This window comes from Tetrao urogallus (genome assembly GCF_951394365.1).
Source record: "Tetrao urogallus genome assembly, chromosome: 7".
Lineage (NCBI taxonomy): Eukaryota > Metazoa > Chordata > Aves > Galliformes > Phasianidae > Tetrao > Tetrao urogallus.
Window position 1 is genome coordinate 28,843,513 of NC_136820.1, and position 20,975 is coordinate 28,864,487.

Genomic DNA, 20,975 nt, shown 5'->3' on the forward strand with positions numbered 1-20,975 from the left:
AAAGGGACTGGCATAATGTACAGGAGGAACCAGAGAACTTCGATGACTGCTGTAGAAAGAATCTAATGAAATTCAGTAGTACAAAATGTAAAGCCATGCATTTAAGGATCAATTAATTTAAAACATGTATCTTTCTGTAATAAACTAGAGGCTCATCCCTTGGAAAAAAACTGTAAAGTGCAGGACCTGCTGGCTGCATAAGGTACATTACAGAATGACTGAACTGCCAGTAAAAGGAAGATGTGAGAAATCCAAAGGGAGGCAATGCCACTGGAGAGCAGGAAACTGCAATACACCGTGAGACAACCCACTGAGACCTCTTCCAAACTACCACACATTGAAAAGTGGAAACTGTGTCCAACTTCGTGTTTTTAAAGTGTTTTAGAATTCATTGAATATATTTGCTAGAATCCATAGGTTTGTATTAAAATAAAAAACACACATTCCAACAATTGTTCAACGTACCAACAAGCCTTACTACATTGAGTGTAGTGTTTGTCAGGATAGGTGCATTCCCTTTATTGAGGCTATAATCCGATTTCTTTTTGCTCCTCAGAGTTTCTCGAGAAACACTAAGGAGAAAAAAAAAAAAAAAAAAAAAAGAAAGAAAAAACACCTCAAAATAATATTCATCCAAAAGTTCATCATATTACAATACCACAGTACACAGCCGTAATGCAACGTAATACAATTTCACTGACTGCATTTTTTCCCCACACATTATTCTTTATCAATATCTCTAGAGTTTCATTGAAATGATGTAGTTTGCGATGTCTGATGAAACCATGATAATATTTTATTCTAGAATGACTTTGTAATTAAAAAAAATTCCTCTCTTTTGACCCAAGCAGTGCCCTTCTAGTACTTCTGAAACCCTTTCCATACAAATAAGGTGAGCTTGCTTCATAAAGGCTGAATAGAAATCTACTCGGTACAGTGCTTTTGTTTGGTTTTTGGTTTGTTTGTCTGAAATTTCTAAAAGATTACTATTTTGTAAAAACACAACTCTCAAGTCATTTGTTTGCAAAAAAGATCCCATTGATGCAACAAAAATTACACATATATAACAGCAGTTGTAGAAAAATGCCTAATGCTTGCTTTTTCACAACCTCTTCAGACAGCCTTTATCTTCCTTCAAAATCTTGCTTCCCAAAGTTTCTTTTTGCAATAACAGTGAACAGTTTAAAGTTCCTCCCCATCCTGGAATTCTAAATGCAGAGCCTTTCACACTGTGCAGGTAAAGATTATTTGATTATCATTCAATTACTGTAGAGACTGAATCAAGAATAAATTGCAGTACTGAGATTAAACACATGTAAATAAGACTGAGCATACTGACCTCTTCATCGGGGCATCTCCTGTCTGCTCATCTACATAGTCTCTTTTCAACTCTTCAGGAACGTCGCTGTCACTATCATACTCTTGATAGGCACTTTTTTCTTGTTCATCAGATTCATACTGTAAACAAACAAACATAAATGCAAGTATTTCTCATGGCTGCTCTAATAACAGTAACAGTTATTTTTGTTTGGCTTTTTTTCTTCTGTATTTTTCTGTTTGTTTGTTTTCTGTATCTACTCCCTCCACCTGCATGCTGTTCTATCTACACCAACAGCCAGAACAGTAACTTTGTATATAGGAGTATCTTTTTCTACACATAAAGTTCACAGTGTACATGAAGCAAGCAAAAAAACTGCAGAGCATGCAGGAAAACAGACTTCTGCAGCCCCTCTTGTTAAGTCTTACCTTATGCACAAAACAAACAAATTAAACAAACAGAACCACCCCACAATACAGTATAATATTCTAAGTAACACTGTGGTGATATAACTTGGCTGTATTACTGGAACAAATCAATAGGGAATAGAGAAAAAGGGTCTGTTCTCCCTATTATAGGACTTGATTAGTGGTTGTTTTGAGCCTCACGCACCATACGCATCATTTCACACAGATCCCACAACACAGACCAGAAAAACCTTATGAAAAACATGAATATATAACTAAATTATCCCTGTATACTGCCTTGAGAGATAAGAGAAAGAGAAGAAGAGAAAGAAAGCAAGAAGAAAGAACAGAACAAGACTAGTTCCGTTGGAAGGGACCTTCAAAGATCATTGAGTCCAACAACATTGAGTCCAATCCTGACAACAATAGGGCTAACCAAAATTACAGCATGTTATTGAGGACATTATCCAAATACCTCTTGAGCACTGACAAACCTGGAGCACCAACCACCTCACCAGGAAGCCTGCTCTAACTGCCCTCTCACAGAAGACCAATGTTAAGTTGCAACATCTGAAAAATAACCATAAGTAGCTACAACTGTTGCCTCCAAAAACTCAAGACATTTTTAATTGTTTGAAATTGTTTTCTTCTGTTCAGTTGTTCCATCGCATTTTAAAGCTTACAAGAAACTTTTGTTCGATGTAAGGATAGACGGTTTGGGCCTCAGAACTGATGAGGACCAACAGGACCAACGCAAGCTGCAGCACACTGCAGTATAGGGTTTCCACATTGCACATATACTGTTATTGCTTGATTACAAGTTATATGGACAAATGCTACCCAGAAATTGAAATATACAAAAAGTGCTTTTTATAGTTATGAAACCACACATACATTAAAATGTATTATACAGTTAGGATTACTTTTGGTAAAAACATCTGACATTTGCAATCTTTTTTTTCACTCAGAGTAATATTTAAAGGTAGATTTTTTTTTTCAAGTATTCCTGGTTGCTCTGCAGTAGAGCTGCTTCAAACACTTCATAATAACGAGGTAAAGTTATCTATGTACCTCTTTTTACGTTAATTTCTTTATCCACAAAACATTAAAGGAAAAATTACACTTGATGCCCTACAGATGTAACCCATTTTCCTGAACTCTTACATGGCATTAAAGCTACGTACCAGGCTCCAGAAATGCATTTTCAGCTGAAGACAGACAATACTTTTACTTTCAACTTTTTCTTAATGTAGGCTGTGCTCTGAAGCCATTTTGTCCAGGAAGTAAAAAAAAAAACAACCCACCCACATGGCAAAGTCAGTCTGGTTCTGGGATCTTTAAGAAATGGTTCTTTCCAGAAAGGAAAACTGATGAAGGTACATTTAGGGAATGTCAGTCTTTCAACCATCTAAAATACACTAGAAAATGTATTTTTCAGTTATGGTTGGCAATTTTGCCACAGCCCCAAGGTATGAATGTTTTTAAAGCACAGCACAACGCAAGCAGTATATTAAAAAAGCAGAAAGCCCACAGGACAAACAAATTCAAAGCAAAAATTGTTGAGACAAAAAAAACCAAAACATACATGTGAGGAGCAGACTGATCAGTAGTATTCATACACTAAGTTTCTGCCTCATGAACATTGCAGATAAATGAAAGTATAATTAAAGGCACTGACTTCAGGCTTGACAAAGTCATATTTTAACTAAATTGACTGAAAAATTAACCTGGAAAATTACAGTCACTTACTATGCATTAATAAATAATGTGCTCCACCCCAATTAAAATCCAGTGATAGTGAAATTATATGCTGACTATAAATTGTTAACTCTCTTAATTGAATAAGAACGTTTTGAAAAAATGATTTTTTTTAAACATGGAAAATACTTCTCTAATCTCCTCAGTCTAAACCTATTAATAAGTTGGAAAATGTATTTACAAGGTAAAAATCCTGCATGATTTAAAATGCAGATAATTAACTCAAAATCACAAACTAGAGACCTTCTAGAACATATTTTCAATAAATACAGTCTGCAATAACATCTCAAAGTGCTAAATAATTTATTGTGGCTACTAGCAATTACCACTGCAATTATCAAGTGTTTAGGTAGTCAATGCAAACTAACACATAGGACTGTAATAAAATTAACTGAAACTGAAGAGTGTTATAAAACTAAAGTTACCTGTATCACAAGAAAAATGTGTTAGGGAGCTACAGAAAATAGGCATAAAATGTCTCACTGAAGCTCAGGATGAGAAAACAAAAAAAGAGGTGACTGGACCCTAAGGCCCATTCAGTTGTCCAGAACTGAAATAAGAAAAAAATATAAGCATTCTCAAATGAGACACTGACAATTCTTAACATCCTGCAGATCACTGAGAAGTCAGTTGTTCACAGCCTTGTCATGCCATTTCTCTAGATGCCATTATCTAGATCTAGAAACATATCTGCATTCTTCGGAAACAAAATTCTGCAGTCTCCACCTGGAATAATTTCTAGTTTAACTGCTAATGAAATAGAAACAGAGGATAGTCACCAGAAGAGTACACTAGCAGGGTGACCAGAAGCCTTGGTTCTAGTACCAGCTAACCTATTCTACACCTCATTTGTCTATCTAAATGTGAATAACACTTCCTTTGCAAAGATTTTAGTAAAGATTTCATCCTTCAATGACTGTGAGGTAAAATACAATGATTGAAATTGTGTGTCTTTTTAGTACCGTTAAACACTGTCATTTGCGCTCTCAGTACAGTTCTTCAGCATTACTTAACATTTCTCTATACTGAAAGAAGTTAGTTAAATAAAGGATACACTCACCCCAAAAGATTTCCACAACAAGTGAAGAAAAATCAGAAGCATCACTGTCCCTAATCTCTTATAAATTACATTAGGCAAACAGCATATAATTTTAAATTTTACTTCAAAAATATATGTTAGCCCTAAACTATTCCAGAGTTCTCCCAATAACATCACACTCAGGTTAGCAAAATTATTGTATGAATGGCTGTTAATATAACCTAGACCTCACAAGAAAAATAAATAAGAAATCATGTAATTGGTATTTTACTTTTTCCATGCAGAACATTCTGTCCCTCTGGTGTTAAAGGAGAGCCAAAATTCATTACAGTTCTTCACCAGACACAAATTCAGATTTTATCAATTTAAAATACATTAATGTTTCACAAGCAAAGAACACTAAACTGGCACACAGCTTCGAAAAAGACACCGCTGCAGTCAGCTCTGAAAGTCCCCAGTAGTGCTCAAGCCTACTAAATGGGACACGGGTCAAATTCAAGGCAGGGAAACCACAGAACAGATTCTGCAGTGCTTGTGACACATTAACCTACTGCTGATTCCTGGACTGACGACTCCCTCTAGCCTGATTCACTACAAGCACAGCCTGCTGCACTGAGCCACTGAAGCAGCCAGTCCTGGCAGCACAGGGTGCATCTCCCTGGCCCTGGATTACCCCAGGCCTGTCCCTGCATGGATTGTCCTGATAGGACATGTTTGCAGCAGCATCTGCACGCAAAGCAAAGAAGATGCTGTTGTTGATAAGCTAACAATCACTGATTTAAGGATCTTTAGCTCTGGCTAGGACTAAGCCTCGTGCACCTTCAAAAAATAGACAGCAGTAAACAATCAGTACATAGCAGCCTTTAAATACTGAGATTTGTTCAACAGATAGAGACAAGTTCAGAATAAAAAAATAAATTTTCCACTCAGGATGACTGGACAGCAGAATTCATCAACTCCCTGTTGTAATAACACAACAGATAACAGAAAATTTCATGGACAATTACATTACATTGTAAATTAATAACAATGGTTTGGGGGTGGGGGGTGGTCTGCTTCTTTTTCTTTTTCTTCCCCAAGAAAAAATCAGCTCATAAGCCTCCACTATGACAAGCAGGATTCTGAGGGGAAAGAGCTGCTGGTTTCACAGAACATGGCAGTCCCTGCACAGCTAACAATAACTGCATGTAGAATTCATCTGTATTTGCTATCTAATGTTTTCCTCAGGTGATTTCACAATCATAGAACCATAAGCCTATAGGATGGGGGAAATTCACATCATTTAAATTTTACTGAAGTTAGATGAAAGATTCCGGACCAAAAAAATGTCGCAACTGAAAAAAATAGAGCAGATCAGTTCTAACTTAGTGCAAAGCTTACAGATTTCTCACACGTCCACAGAAAGAAAAAAATCCCTTAATATACCTACAAGTTAAGAAATGAAGACAACCCCAGCCTTCTAGAACTGCAGTGTCCTACTAAAAAGGCAATGCATTAATTACAGGGACTGTCTGGACACAGCATTCACACTCATTTGCTAGCACTGAATTGCATGGAATCAGAGGTTCCAGAAATTTCTAACCAACAATTATTTTGTTGTTGCTGTTCTGGAGAAGTTAACCAACCTCAGAAGCTAAGTTACTATCATTTTTGAAAACAATTTCACATATTTCCAACTACCTACCTGCAAGTGGTAGCCAAAAACCAAAACAAGCCCCCTCCCTAAAAAAGCCTATCCTGAAACATTTGAGTATTTTCTCACTGGCACTCACAATGCAGGTCATGATAGCTTTTCTTGTTAAAAGTGAACCTTCACAAGAAAGCTGTCTTAAAGCTGTCACTAGTTTCTAATAATAATAAATTGTATTAGGTTTCCTTCAGGAAAAAAAATCTTTTAAAAAGCACAACTACTCACAAATGTGTTGAAGTCAGAAAACAACTCCCCAGTAGCAGCAGCTTGAATTTTTGCAAACCTCAAAAGTACTGTATTATCATTAACAATTATTTCACTATGACCTTTCACAAATACCTACCAAACGGCTGTTCAGATTCCACAAAAGCTTTGTTTTGGAGCTGGTTTCTATACAGCACTGCGGAATTCTATGGTTCTTAGCATTCTCTGAAGCACATCTTTGCTCAGCATAGAATCATAGAATGGCCTGGGTTGAAAAGGACCACAACGATCATCCAGTTCCAACCCCCTGCTATGTGCAGGGCCGCCAACCACCAGACCAGGCTGCCCAGAGCCACATCCAGCCTGGCCTTGAATGCCTCCAGGGATGGGGCATCCACAGCCTCCTTGGGCAACCTGTTCCAGTGCGTCACCACCCTCTGAGTGAAAAACTTCCTCCTAATATCTGACCTAAACCACCCCTGTCTCAGTTTAAAACCATTCCGCCTTGTCCTGTTACTATCCACCCTTGTAAACAGCCATTTTCCCTACTGTTCATGCTCATGTGGAATCTATACTTAAATCTAACATTGATAACCATACACTTCTTCTCAGTATACTGAAATGAAAAGGCAGGATGTACGTTCTGCTCCACTCCTTGACAGGAGAATAACCATCCATACACTATACTATATACTATAATAACTATAACCAGGTAGCTGTCTCTCTGTCATGTTTTTTAAGCATAAAGCAACAATATTTCATAACAATCAACTGCATGTTGTTTGCAAGTGACAGAGCAGGAAAGAGGTGATAGCATCATGCCCAGGCATGGGAGATACACATCAAATCCCACAGAGAAAACACAAAAGGCAAAGATGCAAACCAGGCAGCCATTAGAATGGCACACTGAATAAACTAAGCTCTATCCAGCCTTATCACAAAAATAAATAAATAAGTTATTTATCAGAAGAACTAATACATGCTAATACATTTTAAACTATAATATATTTGACAATTACTAGATGTCGACTAGAAAAAAAATATATGCTAGAAGTCATTGTCCAATTTCACAGCAGTGGATCACAAAGTAAAGTGAGTGTCCTGAGTATTCAAATGGCAATAAAAAATTGTGCTTTTAACAAACATCAGATAACCCTTGGAAAGCATGCATGCATTAACAAAAAGAACAGAAGGAGCAATTCATAATGATTCTTTCCTATGAAGCCAGAAAGCCAGTCTTTCTAAAATAATAAACACTACTTCCACAAGGAAGGTAAATCATTGTATCTAATTGCTTTGTAAAAAAACCTGCAAAAGTACTAATTTGAAGTGGAATGCATCTTACTAGCTTTTCAGAACATTTGACTTCAATGGAAAAATACTGACCAGCTGAAAAATAACCCAAAAGGATTAAAAAAGGATTGCCCAGCTTTCTGGCACTGTTAAAAAAAACTAAGTAACTCGTCTAATAGGGGTAAAGTGCCTTGAGAACTTAAATAGTACTATAGCTTATTAATTCATTCACTAAGATTTTTGCCATTACTGACATGAAAACAACAGCATTCAATGAGATCTAGATTTAATTTTTTTCGTACCCCATTGGAAGCTAACACATCCTCTGTCTCATCATCTTTGCTGTCAGCCTGAATTTCAAATGGGTTTCCTCCATTACAGTACTGCTCAAATAAAGTTACCGTCGCTGAAATTGCTGAAGCAGGCTGCTTACTAGGTGACACAGATGGGGAACGTGACTGAACCATGAATTTAAATTCCTATTAATAGAAAGAAAGTACAGTTTTAATTCACAACAGGGCGGTTTCAATATTATTATAATGACTACAGATTAATGAAAATAGAGAGCATAATAACATACTTTTATACTGGCTCAAGTTAACCTTGACACTGGCAATCTTACAGTGCTCATATTTCTAATTTTAACAGTTGCTGGTTATGATATGTGATACATCTTCTGCATTCTGAAAGTAGTTTTCACCTGATTTTGGAAAAAAAATCACCTGATTTAAAAAAAAAAAAAAAAAAAAGGAAATAAAAACAACCTATAATTTTATCCAAATATGCAGTTTTGGTTTTGTTTGTTTTGTTTTACACACATTACCTAGCAATTTACTATTGCAGATTTATTTTTTTTTTTAATATTTTATCTTTAACAATAAGTTATTTTCAAATTTTTTATAATCTTCAAAGCCATTTCACAAGAAGTTTCTAATGATTACCTTTTCCTTTGCATCACTCAGCTATATCCCTTTCGCACTTTAATAATAGCTTCAATCATAGACATCCACATTTGTTTGGCCAAACAGGTGAAATTCATCCAACATATGCTAAACTACACAAAACCCCTTCAGTACAGCAGGTGAGCACACCCATGACATGTTTTTGCTGGTACTTCCCCATAGAAAAAATACTTTTCCTCAAATCAGGCAGTATGACCTACTTTTCCCAAAACAGGTCCAAACTAGTGAGCACTAAGGAGGGTAGCTATTTTTAGGCATTCTTTTTCAGCATCATCTTCTCAGAATAATGATTTTGAAATGGAAAATTGACAAATAAATGACACATTAAAACACAAGAAATAACAAAGACTAACATTATGCTTACAATTCCAGCATGTTATGTAGTACTCTACCTGTCTAAAACAGAAATGTCACTGCCTTAAAAGCCTTGGATTCTATAGTTTCCAAAATCCTGAAATGAATTTATGTTTTTTAAAAAACAGTCACTTAGCATTTTCATGGCAGTTCAGAGATATGTTACTTCTCACTCTTAGATACTGCAGTATCAACACTTTCATAAGTGTTATTCAAAGAACGTACGTGAAGCTGTAAAATGCTGAAGTTTGATTTAACAGGGCAAAGTTCCCAGGTCTCATTCTCCAAAAACATTCTTAATTCTTCAAGACGGGTTCTGAAATATAACAAATGACTAGTTTTAATTGGCAGCAGGAGCAAATCAGAAAACAGACAATTTATGCAGTGAAAGATGCCCAAAAAGCATACAAGAAGTCACACTTGAAAACACATACTTGGCAGTACTTACTCATTCGTTCAAGTGACAAATCACATAAAAACTGTGACTACTAACACAATGTTTGCCTCATGGCACCTTTAAAGAGATAATCAAAGAATGCCAAACTCCAAAGTTTGGAAGCAATTTTTCTTTGACATTACTCAGTATGACCATTATAAAGTATAGAGGAACTGATTGTACAGTCACCCAGAACCTTTCTTCTCTCTTTATAGAAAGCAGCACAATGCATACAAACACTCCACCAGCACAACTGCTTGTGAGCCATCATAAAACAGGTAATTTCTTTCAATGAGCAAACAGAAGCCAACATGTAACAAATGGAAGTGAAAAGAACTAGACTATCTACAGACATCAAATAAAAATTAAATGAACTATCTAGGCTATAGTTTGTTTCACATCTTAATGTCAGTAATAACACAGAAAAAGTATTAAGAAAATACAATCAGGCCATTATGTCTCTGCATTGTTTCTATTACACTTCTGAACATCCTAAGAGCCTCCATTCAACAATAAGCAGAAATTCTTTTAACAAGGAAAACCTTTCTTGCCACATAAGCAGGAAGATACCAGCGAGTGCTTATCGAGCTCATACTGCTATCTCTCTTCTTCCTAATATAAAGAATAGTGTTTTGCTTAATGAACAGCAGTTGGTAAATTATACACTAGGTTTCTAATTAGGCAGCAAAATATTCTAGGAGTATAATTGTTTGAATAACAAACTGTAATCACTGCTACAATTAAAATTTTCTTGCTTGACAAGATGAGAAATCAGTTGAATTATGATTGCATTTTCCCGTGTCTATTTAAATTTATCAGTTAAATGCAAACAGATTTCAACTCTGATTTTAGAGGTGTTGAGTGGTCATAGCTTGCAGACCTTCCCGCAGCCAACAGAAGCAACAGATGGACATTCTCAGAATCAGTTTCAGATTAAAATTCTCTGAGGAAGGCTAAGGAGATTCACAGAAAAGCAAACATTTAAAAGGCACATGGCATGATATTTCATATCATTTCAAAGATGGAATGAAGCCACTGGCAAAGCATTTCAACAGATGCTTTTTCACCAGCAAATAAGCCTAGAAAGTGGTACAGGTAGAAAGCATCATGAATTCTTTCTCTGAAAATCTTTGGTGGATGCACCTTTTAACAAATGCATCAGAAAGAAAAGTCAAATTGCATTTAAAATCCCCTTTCTAATATTCGCTGCCAAAAGCCCATTCTAATTTTTTCCGAATAATCAACTTTTACCCAATAAAAGGCTTCATGCACTCTAGTATTACACTGTTTTTCTGCTCTTGATGAACTACATGATCAGTTCCTTTAGCATTTTCTCTATGTTGCCAGTTCTCTAAAACACCACCACACGTAGGAGGCCACATATGCTAAATGACAAAATCAAAGAACTGATTACTCCTGGACTCAGAGCATTTCAGTTCTGTGTAGCTTTTATGTATTAATGAATTCTTAGTTTAAGCACTATCTTTTTTTCTCCTCACTGAAGTATATAAAGGGACTGCAAGCCACATCAGCTTGATCTGAAAAGTTGAGACATTTAAAGCTTTTATATAAGCCAGTCTGAAGGACATAGCTGTGCTATAGAGTATGAATAGAGAGTGGAATAGAGGTGCTTTTTTTCTGTTTTGTGCTAATTTTCCTTCCTTGCCTTTTGAGGATGAAAACATAAACCAATAGTCTTCACAATACCCATACAGCAAAGAACAGGTATTAAAAAGTTAATGTAACATGCATCTCAGCAGCACATACTGCTTTTATTTTCACAAGAATGACAGAAAGAACTACCTTAATAAGAAAACACAAGTTATATGTAGAAGTAATCACTTTTTGAAATATTTCATTAAATAATTTCATTCATTAAATAGTTTCAATTTCATTTAATTAAATATTTCATTCCTTAATCTTTATTTTGTCTGAAGATAATTCAGCAATTAGTCTCTTACTCCCTAAGCTGTAAGATCATCAAAATCAAAACCACAACAATCAAACAATAATTATTTAATTAGGCAGGGTATTGTGCTACATCTGATGAATAAAAGAGGTTTAGATAGACCAAAACAGCTTTTCTGAGTAGAAGAGAGATGCTGAAAAATAAAGCATACAGCAGGCTAGGTGAAAAGATTCAGGGTGCTTCACTCAGAGTTGCCATGAGTTCTTCTCAAACAGTTTTGATCATAAGAATCAACAGCCGCAAAGTCAGTTTCTAAAGCAGTACAGTAAACTCAGCTCAAAGTTCAGAAATGCTTCTAGGAAATAGAAAAAGTTGCATTGCATCTTAATCAACTGTGAAGATGATGAAGGATCTAGAGAGCAAACACGTATGAGGAGCAGCTGAGGTCATCTGGTCACTGAAACAGGACTACGGGAACGGATGGAGCTCTGAAGGAAGAGTCCAGTTGGGTATTAGGGAAAGGTTCTTCACCATAAGTGGTCAGGGACTGGAAGAGGCTCCCCTGGGAAACGGTCAGGTCCCCAAGCTTCTGAAGTTCAAGAAGGGTTTGGACAATGCTAACAGACATAGAGTTTGAATTTTCAGAGGTGCTGTGTGGAGGCCAGAGTTGGACTCCTGATTATGACATTATAACTAATCTCCTAGCAAGACAATGGGCATGTGGTTAAGGTTCTAGCTTTTCAGTTCAGTTTTTCAACTGTTTCAGTTGAAACAGAGGTCTTCATTTAATATCTGAAATGAAATCATAGCTATAAACTAACAATTCAGAAGAAAATCCAAAGCATGTTCTCACCTCCTGAATTTAGACAGTGTTTTACATACAACATATCAGTATTTCCCATACTTAATGAATTTTAGGCAGAAAGTCTCAGACCAAATTGATGCTTTAGCTATATGCTAGTAATACAGATCCCAGAAAATCACAGAATTGCAGGGGTTGGAAGAGACCTCAAGAGCTCATTGAGTCTAAGTCCCCTATTAAAGTAGGTTACCTAAAATGGGTCATGGAGAAGAACAGATCAAGACTGAGGAACTAAGAACTTCTTAGAGCAAAGAACAATGCTGTATTTCTTCTTATATCTTCTAGTTACTTAAAGTCAGAAAGATGAATGCTTGGTAACTAAAATGAAAGATCTGCCAGTCCCCAAATCAAAGCATTTGGGAAATCAAGACAACTTAAACAAATAGACAAGTCTTGAATATACGAGGGCAGAGACTGAGGCCAAAGCAGCTCTGTTTGAAAAACAAATAGATACTGTCAATGACAGAACATGGAAATTGACACTAAAGAATGGATACAGATCTAAGTACCTTGATAAGATAAAATTGCTTATTTAAAAAAAAAAAAAAAAAAAAAAAAATTCATAGCCACACATGAAAGATCTTTTAACGTAATGCCAGAAAAAGAAACAACAACTTTGTCAGGATGTATGGACATTAGATTAATTCATCCTCAGAATCCCCCAAGGAAGATTAGGAGACAGCTTTTAAAACTACTGAAACATTACGCAGTTTTTCATCTTTATTCAGATAGCAGAAACTTCTGGCTTTTCCATCTTCTTTCCTTCTCCTTGATTCAGAGCCCTATTCTCATCACAAAACATATTCCACTATCAGTGAAACCTATCAATCTCAATGCACGAGCATTATTCAATGGAATTCCTCTGGAATTCATTTAAAACTAAAACCAGTGATAATAAATATCATTACATTCATTCACAGTGCATAGAGTAGTCTTACCTGTGGTATGTTTTGAAATAGTTAACACTTTGTTTTCTGATAGATTCTTGCAAAACTTCAGACTTACTGCCACAAAACTCTTCTCCAACTTGCATCAGCCTGTAATAATAAAGCAAAGTTTAGAAATATTTATTGATTTATTAGTACTGCTGTTCCTATCCAAATTTCTAGCCTCACTCATTTTCTCAAGATAAGTTACACTGGTAAACCCTTCACTCATTTCACAAAACTCCATGTCTCATTTCCCTCCAAATCCTATCTTTACATCCCATACTAGTGATAACAAGCCATTAGCAAAATAAAACATCCACTATACAGCTCACAACCTGAATCTATTGTTTTATTGCCAAAACAGAAAGTAATGCAATGTACAGTGATGTACAGACTAAGTATGGTACTGCAATATTTTGCTGCTCTATATCAAGAAGCCCACTAAAAGGTTTTAGAAAAATCAGAACTGTCAGGTCTATGTTCCTGAAATTTTAAAACTGGCCAACATTCAAATGTTATCACACTTAGAGGGTACTTGAGCAGCAAAGCAATTCATGCTACCTCTCCCAAATACAACCTTGGTGCAGGCAACAAAACTGGCACGCAGATTCTTACATAAAGAGGAGCACTCTTTAAACTCAGCATTAGTAGATAGGATCAAAGTTAACATCAGAATGTAAATATCAGCCTTAGTTAACCATGTGCTGTCTTTGTATCAGAGATGAAGTTTGTCTGCATGTAATAAGTGGCCTTACGACCACGTCAGTATACCTGCTGATAACATCAAGTACAAATATGAAGTCATCATATTTGAAGTTAGACAGATCTGTTCCCAGAAGGTACGTTTTCACTTTCAGCTGAACATCCTACAAAAACACAAATATTTCAGAACCATTTAATGAATCCTCAGTAAATTTATAAGCAAAATAAGAGGTTCTATTTACTAAGTACACTAAAGACAAAAAGACGAATGCTTGGATGCCACATTAATGCACTTTTTGGTTTGTTTCCACTTATAGCTTCTTTTTGAGGTATAGTGTACAACTCGATTTTCTGAAACATTAATTACTTCCTGTTGACTTTCTTAAATAATAACATAATCAGTGCAACAATACAATAATAATGCTATACACTTCATAGCACTTGAAAAAGCCAAGCTTTGTATTACTGTTCTGCAACATAAAAGGATTCTTTTTAATCACATGTTCAGGGTCTTGTGATGTATTAAAATGATCCAGCTAAGAATATTATGAAACCAGGCAGGTTTACAAGATTTCACATTCTCCATAGTTCTGCTTGCACCAGAATGGACATCAAAAACCATTTTTCAGTTCTGAGGTCCAGTTTTTCCATGTTCAATTTCATGTTCATCCCCCTTTTTTTTTTTTTTTTTTTTTTTTTAACTCTTCCATTTCCATACCTCTCACAACATATCCCAAACCATTAGTTCAGGAATGCTACAGTATGCATTGAAAAAGAGACCAATAAGGCTCCTTGTACATCTTGGAAACTGTAATTCCCCACTGCTCCTACTTACTAAATGGTTTGTAGCACTCCCTTCACCATCAGCTATGCCCAGTTTAAAACTGAGGGAGTCACAAACTAATTTCAAGATGCCTTATCCAAGCAGATTATTTTAAAAATTCTCCTTAAAAAAATATATGTATAAATATAACTAATTTTTACTGGGGGCAACAAACATTAAGACGATTAAAAAACATACCTGCCATATTCGTGAAAGCCCATGTTCCAATTTCTTTTTCACATAGCTGCGGTCAAAACTGTTCTCCTCAGCTCCAACCACACTGCTGCCATCTGAAACTGAAGATAGAAGGTATTAAAGACATTTTCAAATGCCTTGAAATGTACCAGCCATAACAGAACTTCTGCCTTAGCCATTATTATGTCACCCCAAGTATGCAAACTCCAGGAGAGCTCCATTGCTGAAAAGAAATAAATAAAGCACATAAAAATACTGTATGTTAATACAGACAAAAAGAGCTTCTGACTACTTTTATGTAAGCAAGATACCCATTCAATAAAATCAAAATAAGATAAGAGAGTAACTGATCTTTCAAATACAAAATTGACAAATTAACAGCTGCTTATCCTTGAGATTCTCTAAGCTATTCCAGCTTTGCAGATGAGAACCATAAAATTAAACGTATCAGGAACAAGATCTCTAACTTCCTATCTCAGTAAATTCTGGCTGTAATTCTGGGGGAAATCGCCAGAACTTTTTCTGTGAACTATGCAAACAAGATAGCATGCCCTTTTTTTTCCCCCACTCTCACACTAATCCATGCTTATGCATGAAACAATTTCATAAACAGCTCATTAGATGTCTTTCATTCTTTAAAATTATTGTATTTAATTCTAAAACGTTCATTTCCACAGCTCCAGACCGCTTTCCTCCTGTGTGTGATCTTCTCTGCTCCAATAGAAAGGATACATTTTTACCCTCTCCTTTTTTAAATTTAAGTAATTATAATTTTTTATCATATAGTTGTGGTTATCTTGCAGCCTGTGATGGTACAGTGTCACTGCCTGTTTCATGCAAAATCTCTGACTCTGTGAGACTACACAACTTTTTTCTATGATAGAACCAAGAAACAAAAAAAACCTCATCTGCTGTTCCCAACAGGTGGAAAAATGATGCACAAACCATTCAGTGATTTGATATGAAAAATAAAATGTAATCCATATACAATACTTCACTGGAATATTACTAAGCATACAGTGTTCCTTCCACTCCATTATCCAGGAGGTTGAAAACAGAAGAATTAAGATCACCTGCAATATTTCAGCATTCCCAAGCAGATCAGACCTGTCTTTCCATCTCTCCTACAACCTCCAGCTAGTTTTCAGTACCTGGGAAAACTATTCACTCCCTTGTTTCTGGCTCAACTGATCTGGTCTTTAATACCTTGTTACTACAAGGGTGGTAAGGAACTGGAACGTGTTGCCCCATGTTGTGGGTGCTCCATCCCAGGAAGCATTCAAGGCCAGGCTGGTATGGGGATTGGAGCAAAGAATCTAGTGGGTGGCAATTTGGCCCACATCAGGGGGATTTGAACTAGGTGGTCTTTAAGATCCATTCCAATCCAAACCATTCCGTATGACTTCATAAAAAATAGAATCCTCAGTTTCCAAGAATCTTCTATAAGTGCTCCAAACAAACAAATAGAAAAAAACATGGTGAAAGAATTTTCTATTCTACCTTGCTCTTCAGTTCTCACATCAGTCTTCACAACAGAAATAAGCAGAATATTTACTAACACAAAGCAGATGCACTTCTTTCCTCAGAAATGCAGGAAGGCAAGCATTTACAAGTTATGAAAACAAAGCACATTTTAGCATCTATAACAGGCACCACTTATCACAAACAAGTGATGTTATCTATATGAAGTGCAGCCTCCTTTCCCTAATCCATGAGGGACTTCTTTTGATTGAGCTCCACGATTAAAGTAGAAAGACCTCTGAAATTAATGCCTCAAGTCCAACTTCTAAGTTCTACAGCTCGGTTTGTGCCTCAAGTCTATCAAGAGCACCTTGATCCATTTAAAATATTATGCAAGACTGCTGACATGAGCACAACACGAGAAATACGTTGGGACAGTTTTGAGTTAAAAGTTAATTTAAAAAAAAATGAAAAAATGCCCAATACATATGCATCAGTTAGACTGCTTCTTCTACTGTTTTTCTGTTTTCTTTACTGTTTCTACTATATGGTTTAACTGAAGTACATATTCAGCAAAATTTTAGTGAACTGCCTCCTTGGCTCCTTCTGATACACCATCACATCCTAAAGAAATTTAACTCTCTGGCTTGAGCACATATTACAGTTATTAAATCAATAAATAATCACCATGAGCAACAGCTTTAGGAGGGAAAAAAAAAACAAAAAAAAAAACAGACATTTGGTAGATATTTATAATCCCTCTGAAATTAAATGATACTTATCAAATTTCCTTTTGTATGCTTTCTCATTGCTGGGGCTCTTGAAAAAGTGATTCAGTAGCTCAAATATATTCCACCTGTGCAGTAAGTTACAGCTAAATCACAGAGTCTCCAGCAACTCAAAAATTGAGTGACAGAAGATTTAGTGAATCAGTAGTAAACATACCAGAATCCACCACAGTGCCTTTTTAAACCAATGCGTTTAAAATGAGTCGTGATTGAATACAGAACTTTATTATGCTTAGCGGTGCTTTCAAAATGTTTTGTAGTATAACTTACTTTCTTTTGGAGTACCAAAAGCAATCACACTAAGAGGATCTGTTTTTAAAGTAACACAAGGAGCTGAGAAAGTAGTCTATTACAGCATTTCTTTGTAATAAGCTCTTCTTAACATCTGCTTTATTTAACACTTCAAAGGTGACAAAATCAAAACAAAAGGAGATGAGCCTTTCAAAACTTATTTTAAAGTAAAGATTATTGAGAAGGTGTCAGTCAGAAGTTCAGAATCTTCCCTCACAACAGCATCTCAAAATGAAACATGTCAACTCTGAACTTTAATTCTGAAATATGCAGAAAAGTTTCACTTGAAAAAAGTTTTTAAAAATACACATCAGATTCCATACAAGAACAATACTGTCTTGTATTTACATTGTATCACACACTTCTTACAATTTACATTACAAATATTTACATAATGTTGTTTCTACATTTAAAATAAGAAGACAATATTAGTTAATTTTTTTTTTTAAGGCTTAAAATCTGTAATAAATCCAATTTTTGAAAGAAAAACTGAATTACAAATGTACTTTAGGAAGCACAGTCTTCCAGCACTTATTCTTCACTTCCAATTCTAATTTATTTTTTTCTTTTCACTTACAGTCTAATGCAAACAATACATGTTCTATGTAAATCAGGCAAGACAGAGTAATTGCAGAAGCAGTCTACATTCGTTGCCCTTTGACAGAAGCGTTTTCTTCTATGTGCAGACCAGAAAGACAAGACTAATCCCACCTGATTCAGATAAATAAGAGTTTTGCATAAATCTCAATACTGTAAATGTCACACTCTGCCAAAAAGAAGCATCTTGAGTTGGTGGAGAAATAGAAAAAGTCTGTTCTTAGATATTTTTTATTAACATATGTCCAGCCAAATATACCCAGAAAGACTGAAACGAAAAGACAGATTAAGGTTTTGTGTTTCTATCCTAAAAACACAAACTCGAACAACAATAAAACAAACACAGAATAATACTGTATGATAAAATTATGGCCTTTTCCTGTGAGGGTGTCAAGAGTGTCAGTTGTGTCTATACCTTACAATAAGTTTCAACAGCAGAGATGACAAGCAACATTTAAAAAATTACTTTTCCTGAAAATTACAACTGCTGCTTTCAACAGATTCATTCAGTCCCCTTTCCTAGTACATAGTGCAGTATCCCAATCTACTAAGTTTAATATGCAGAGAAGATTTCAACACTGATCAAAAAATCTGAAATTACACGCCCATCTCATATTAAAGGAAAAACTCCTCAGATTTTATATTCATCTACCATAGCAGATTTCTGAGCAAACAACAAATACTATTTGAAATAAAACTGTTATAACTGTGGTAATGGCACATACATATATTTATTTTAAAACAGGTTATGCTGAAGACTACAAAATTCAGTGAATTTTTGAATAATTCACTATGAATTATAACCTTGAGGGGCAGTAAGCCAAGATCACAAAGGTACCTAAATAACAATTAATTAATTGAGCACAAGAAAAGTTATTTCCAAGTATCAGAAGTTGTTTCCAGAATTATTTTTTACCAGAAGACGCAGTTGCTGCCTCATCTTGATCATGATTCTCATGCCACTGCATCGTTCGGTAATAGCTGAGCATGACTTCCCAAAGGGCTTTGCAGAGATCAGCAAGGCATGGGATGTAGCTGTCTGATGTAATATGCTATGAAAAATAATATTGTGAAACTGTTACCAGTAACATTCATCATTTGCAAAAGCAAAATAAACCATACAGACACAGTCCTTGATGTATATCAAAGTATTGGAGAGTTGACAAATGTCTGATGTTAGTCAGTTGATTAAACATTGTCTAAAAGTGCAAAGTTTATCTCTTATTGCCTTTTTTTTTTTTTTAATTGACTGAGATAATCACCCTTCTCATATTCATAGAACAGCAAATACAGAAGTGAAGCTGTACAGTCTAATGATGAGGATGCCTCATCATGAAAAACAGCTGCAGCCATCCCTGCAATATAGGGGCACTGCTTCACTTCAACAGTGTATTTAGATGTCAGCATTAGACAGATAGTAGCCATCCTGGCTGATGGTCCATTGGATCCAGTGCTATATAACTCAAGCAGGTAAAAACAGATAGCACAGGTGACAGCTGACCTACATCGCTGAGCCACTTTGCTTCAAAGACGCAGTTGTGATTTAAGATACTCATTAAAGTGAAGAGCATGTGAAGAGTGAAATCTGTGCAAGTGTTAAGTATGCAGTAGAAATTTCTAAGATGAGATTTTCAGGTAAAGGGATTTATTTAAGAATGGCTCTACATAAACAGAAGAGTAAAACTGCTCATCTGAGTGGGAAATGCAAAGTCACACTTGTCTCGCTTGCTGTGAAGAAAACACAAGAGTTTTGAAGTGTTAGCCTCCTGTTCGTACCCTATTGTTTACTTCTCTGCATTTATTCAGGTGATGTATACATTAATAACAAAGTACTAACAAGATTCAATTCCATCAAAATCAATATTAGGTTTAAAACAAGCAATCTCTCAATTAGGCTATGATTTGTATTAAGAAATTATCAAAACAATCCCACAGCTACTGTAACTGAGTACTTAGACATGGTATACTTACAACGGAGGAAAATTTTAGATTAAAAAGTACATATTCGTGCAAGAATTACAGAATTACATACTGTACAGAGGTCTTTGTATTGTAACTTCTGAAACTTGGTGTCTGTGTTTCCTGCACAAAGCTCCACATATCCAAGCACTACTTGAAACACAGTGTTGTGAATAGCTTGAGTGAAGTGCATGTGCAATTGGTCCATTGCTGTCTGAAAGAAAAGGAAAAGCAAAAAAAAAAATCATTGACCTATTTGTCTAAAAACAATGGGCTGAGATTATTAGCTTTTTTTTCCCCCCATTGGAAACACTTCCAACTAAAAGAATAATAATGCCTTTGCAATTAATAAAACTAAAATCACAACTAAAGTGCTGCATTTATCTGCTTGGTACACTGAGTTCTTCCTTTTAGAATAGAGTACAATGTAGAGAACAAGTTATAGGCAGAAAGCCTGTAAGTCATATCAAAACATTTTTCCTTACCAAACCCTTCCTTGCAATATAAGCAAAGAACGAAGTTTACTTTTAAAAAACCATTTAAAAAATGCCAGCCCTTGTCCTGAATATTTGGAATAAGCTTTAAAAAAGGAAAAAAGAAAAAAGAAAAAAACCAACTCATAACAGAATGGAGTTCTTGTTCTGCCTTTAGCAGGAGACAGACACTCTGATGTGACTGTCAGAAGCTAATGCTTCCTGAGGGAATCTCTTCTCTAAGCTAGCATGTCACTGCTACACTGGCACCACCACGTTTAACGTCACTGTGTTAAGAAAACTGATCACTGACGAAAACTGCCTGCAGAGCTTCCTCCTTTCATACCTTATTTCATTTCTTGTTGCAAAAAAAAACAAAACAAAAAAAACAACAAAAAAAAAACCAGCAACCTCCTCAGCAGGAATGTATATGCAACAAGGTGCAGGTTGTACATAGCTCAGTTTATTTAAAAAAAAAAAATAGCACTCACATGTCCAGGTATAATTAAGAATGCATAAAGCATC

The 20,975-nt window shown here is 35.6% G+C and overlaps 1 protein-coding gene across 5 annotated transcripts in view; it reads right to left on the bottom strand.

Moving 5' to 3' along the window:
* VPS50 (VPS50 subunit of EARP/GARPII complex) overlaps nucleotides 1-20,975 on the bottom strand; it is a gene marked incomplete at both ends in the record, with an annotated part of 66,185 nt that overhangs the window by 24,195 nt on the left and 21,015 nt on the right. For 4 of the 5 annotated variants that reach the window (XM_079538412.1, XM_079538410.1, XM_079538409.1 and 1 more), the window contains 9 exons: nucleotides 466-572; nucleotides 1,340-1,458; nucleotides 8,012-8,188; nucleotides 9,251-9,341; nucleotides 13,171-13,269; nucleotides 13,933-14,027; nucleotides 14,885-14,982; nucleotides 18,935-19,070; nucleotides 20,051-20,191. In XM_079538412.1, coding sequence (XP_079394538.1) covers nucleotides 466-572; nucleotides 1,340-1,458; nucleotides 8,012-8,188; nucleotides 9,251-9,341; nucleotides 13,171-13,269; nucleotides 13,933-14,027; nucleotides 14,885-14,982; nucleotides 18,935-19,070; nucleotides 20,051-20,191 — 1,063 coding nt within the window. The remainder of the gene's footprint in view (nucleotides 1-465; nucleotides 573-1,339; nucleotides 1,459-8,011; nucleotides 8,189-9,250; nucleotides 9,342-13,170; nucleotides 13,270-13,932; nucleotides 14,028-14,884; nucleotides 14,983-18,934; nucleotides 19,071-20,050; nucleotides 20,192-20,975) is intronic. The other variant, XM_079538411.1, reaches the window with a different exon arrangement.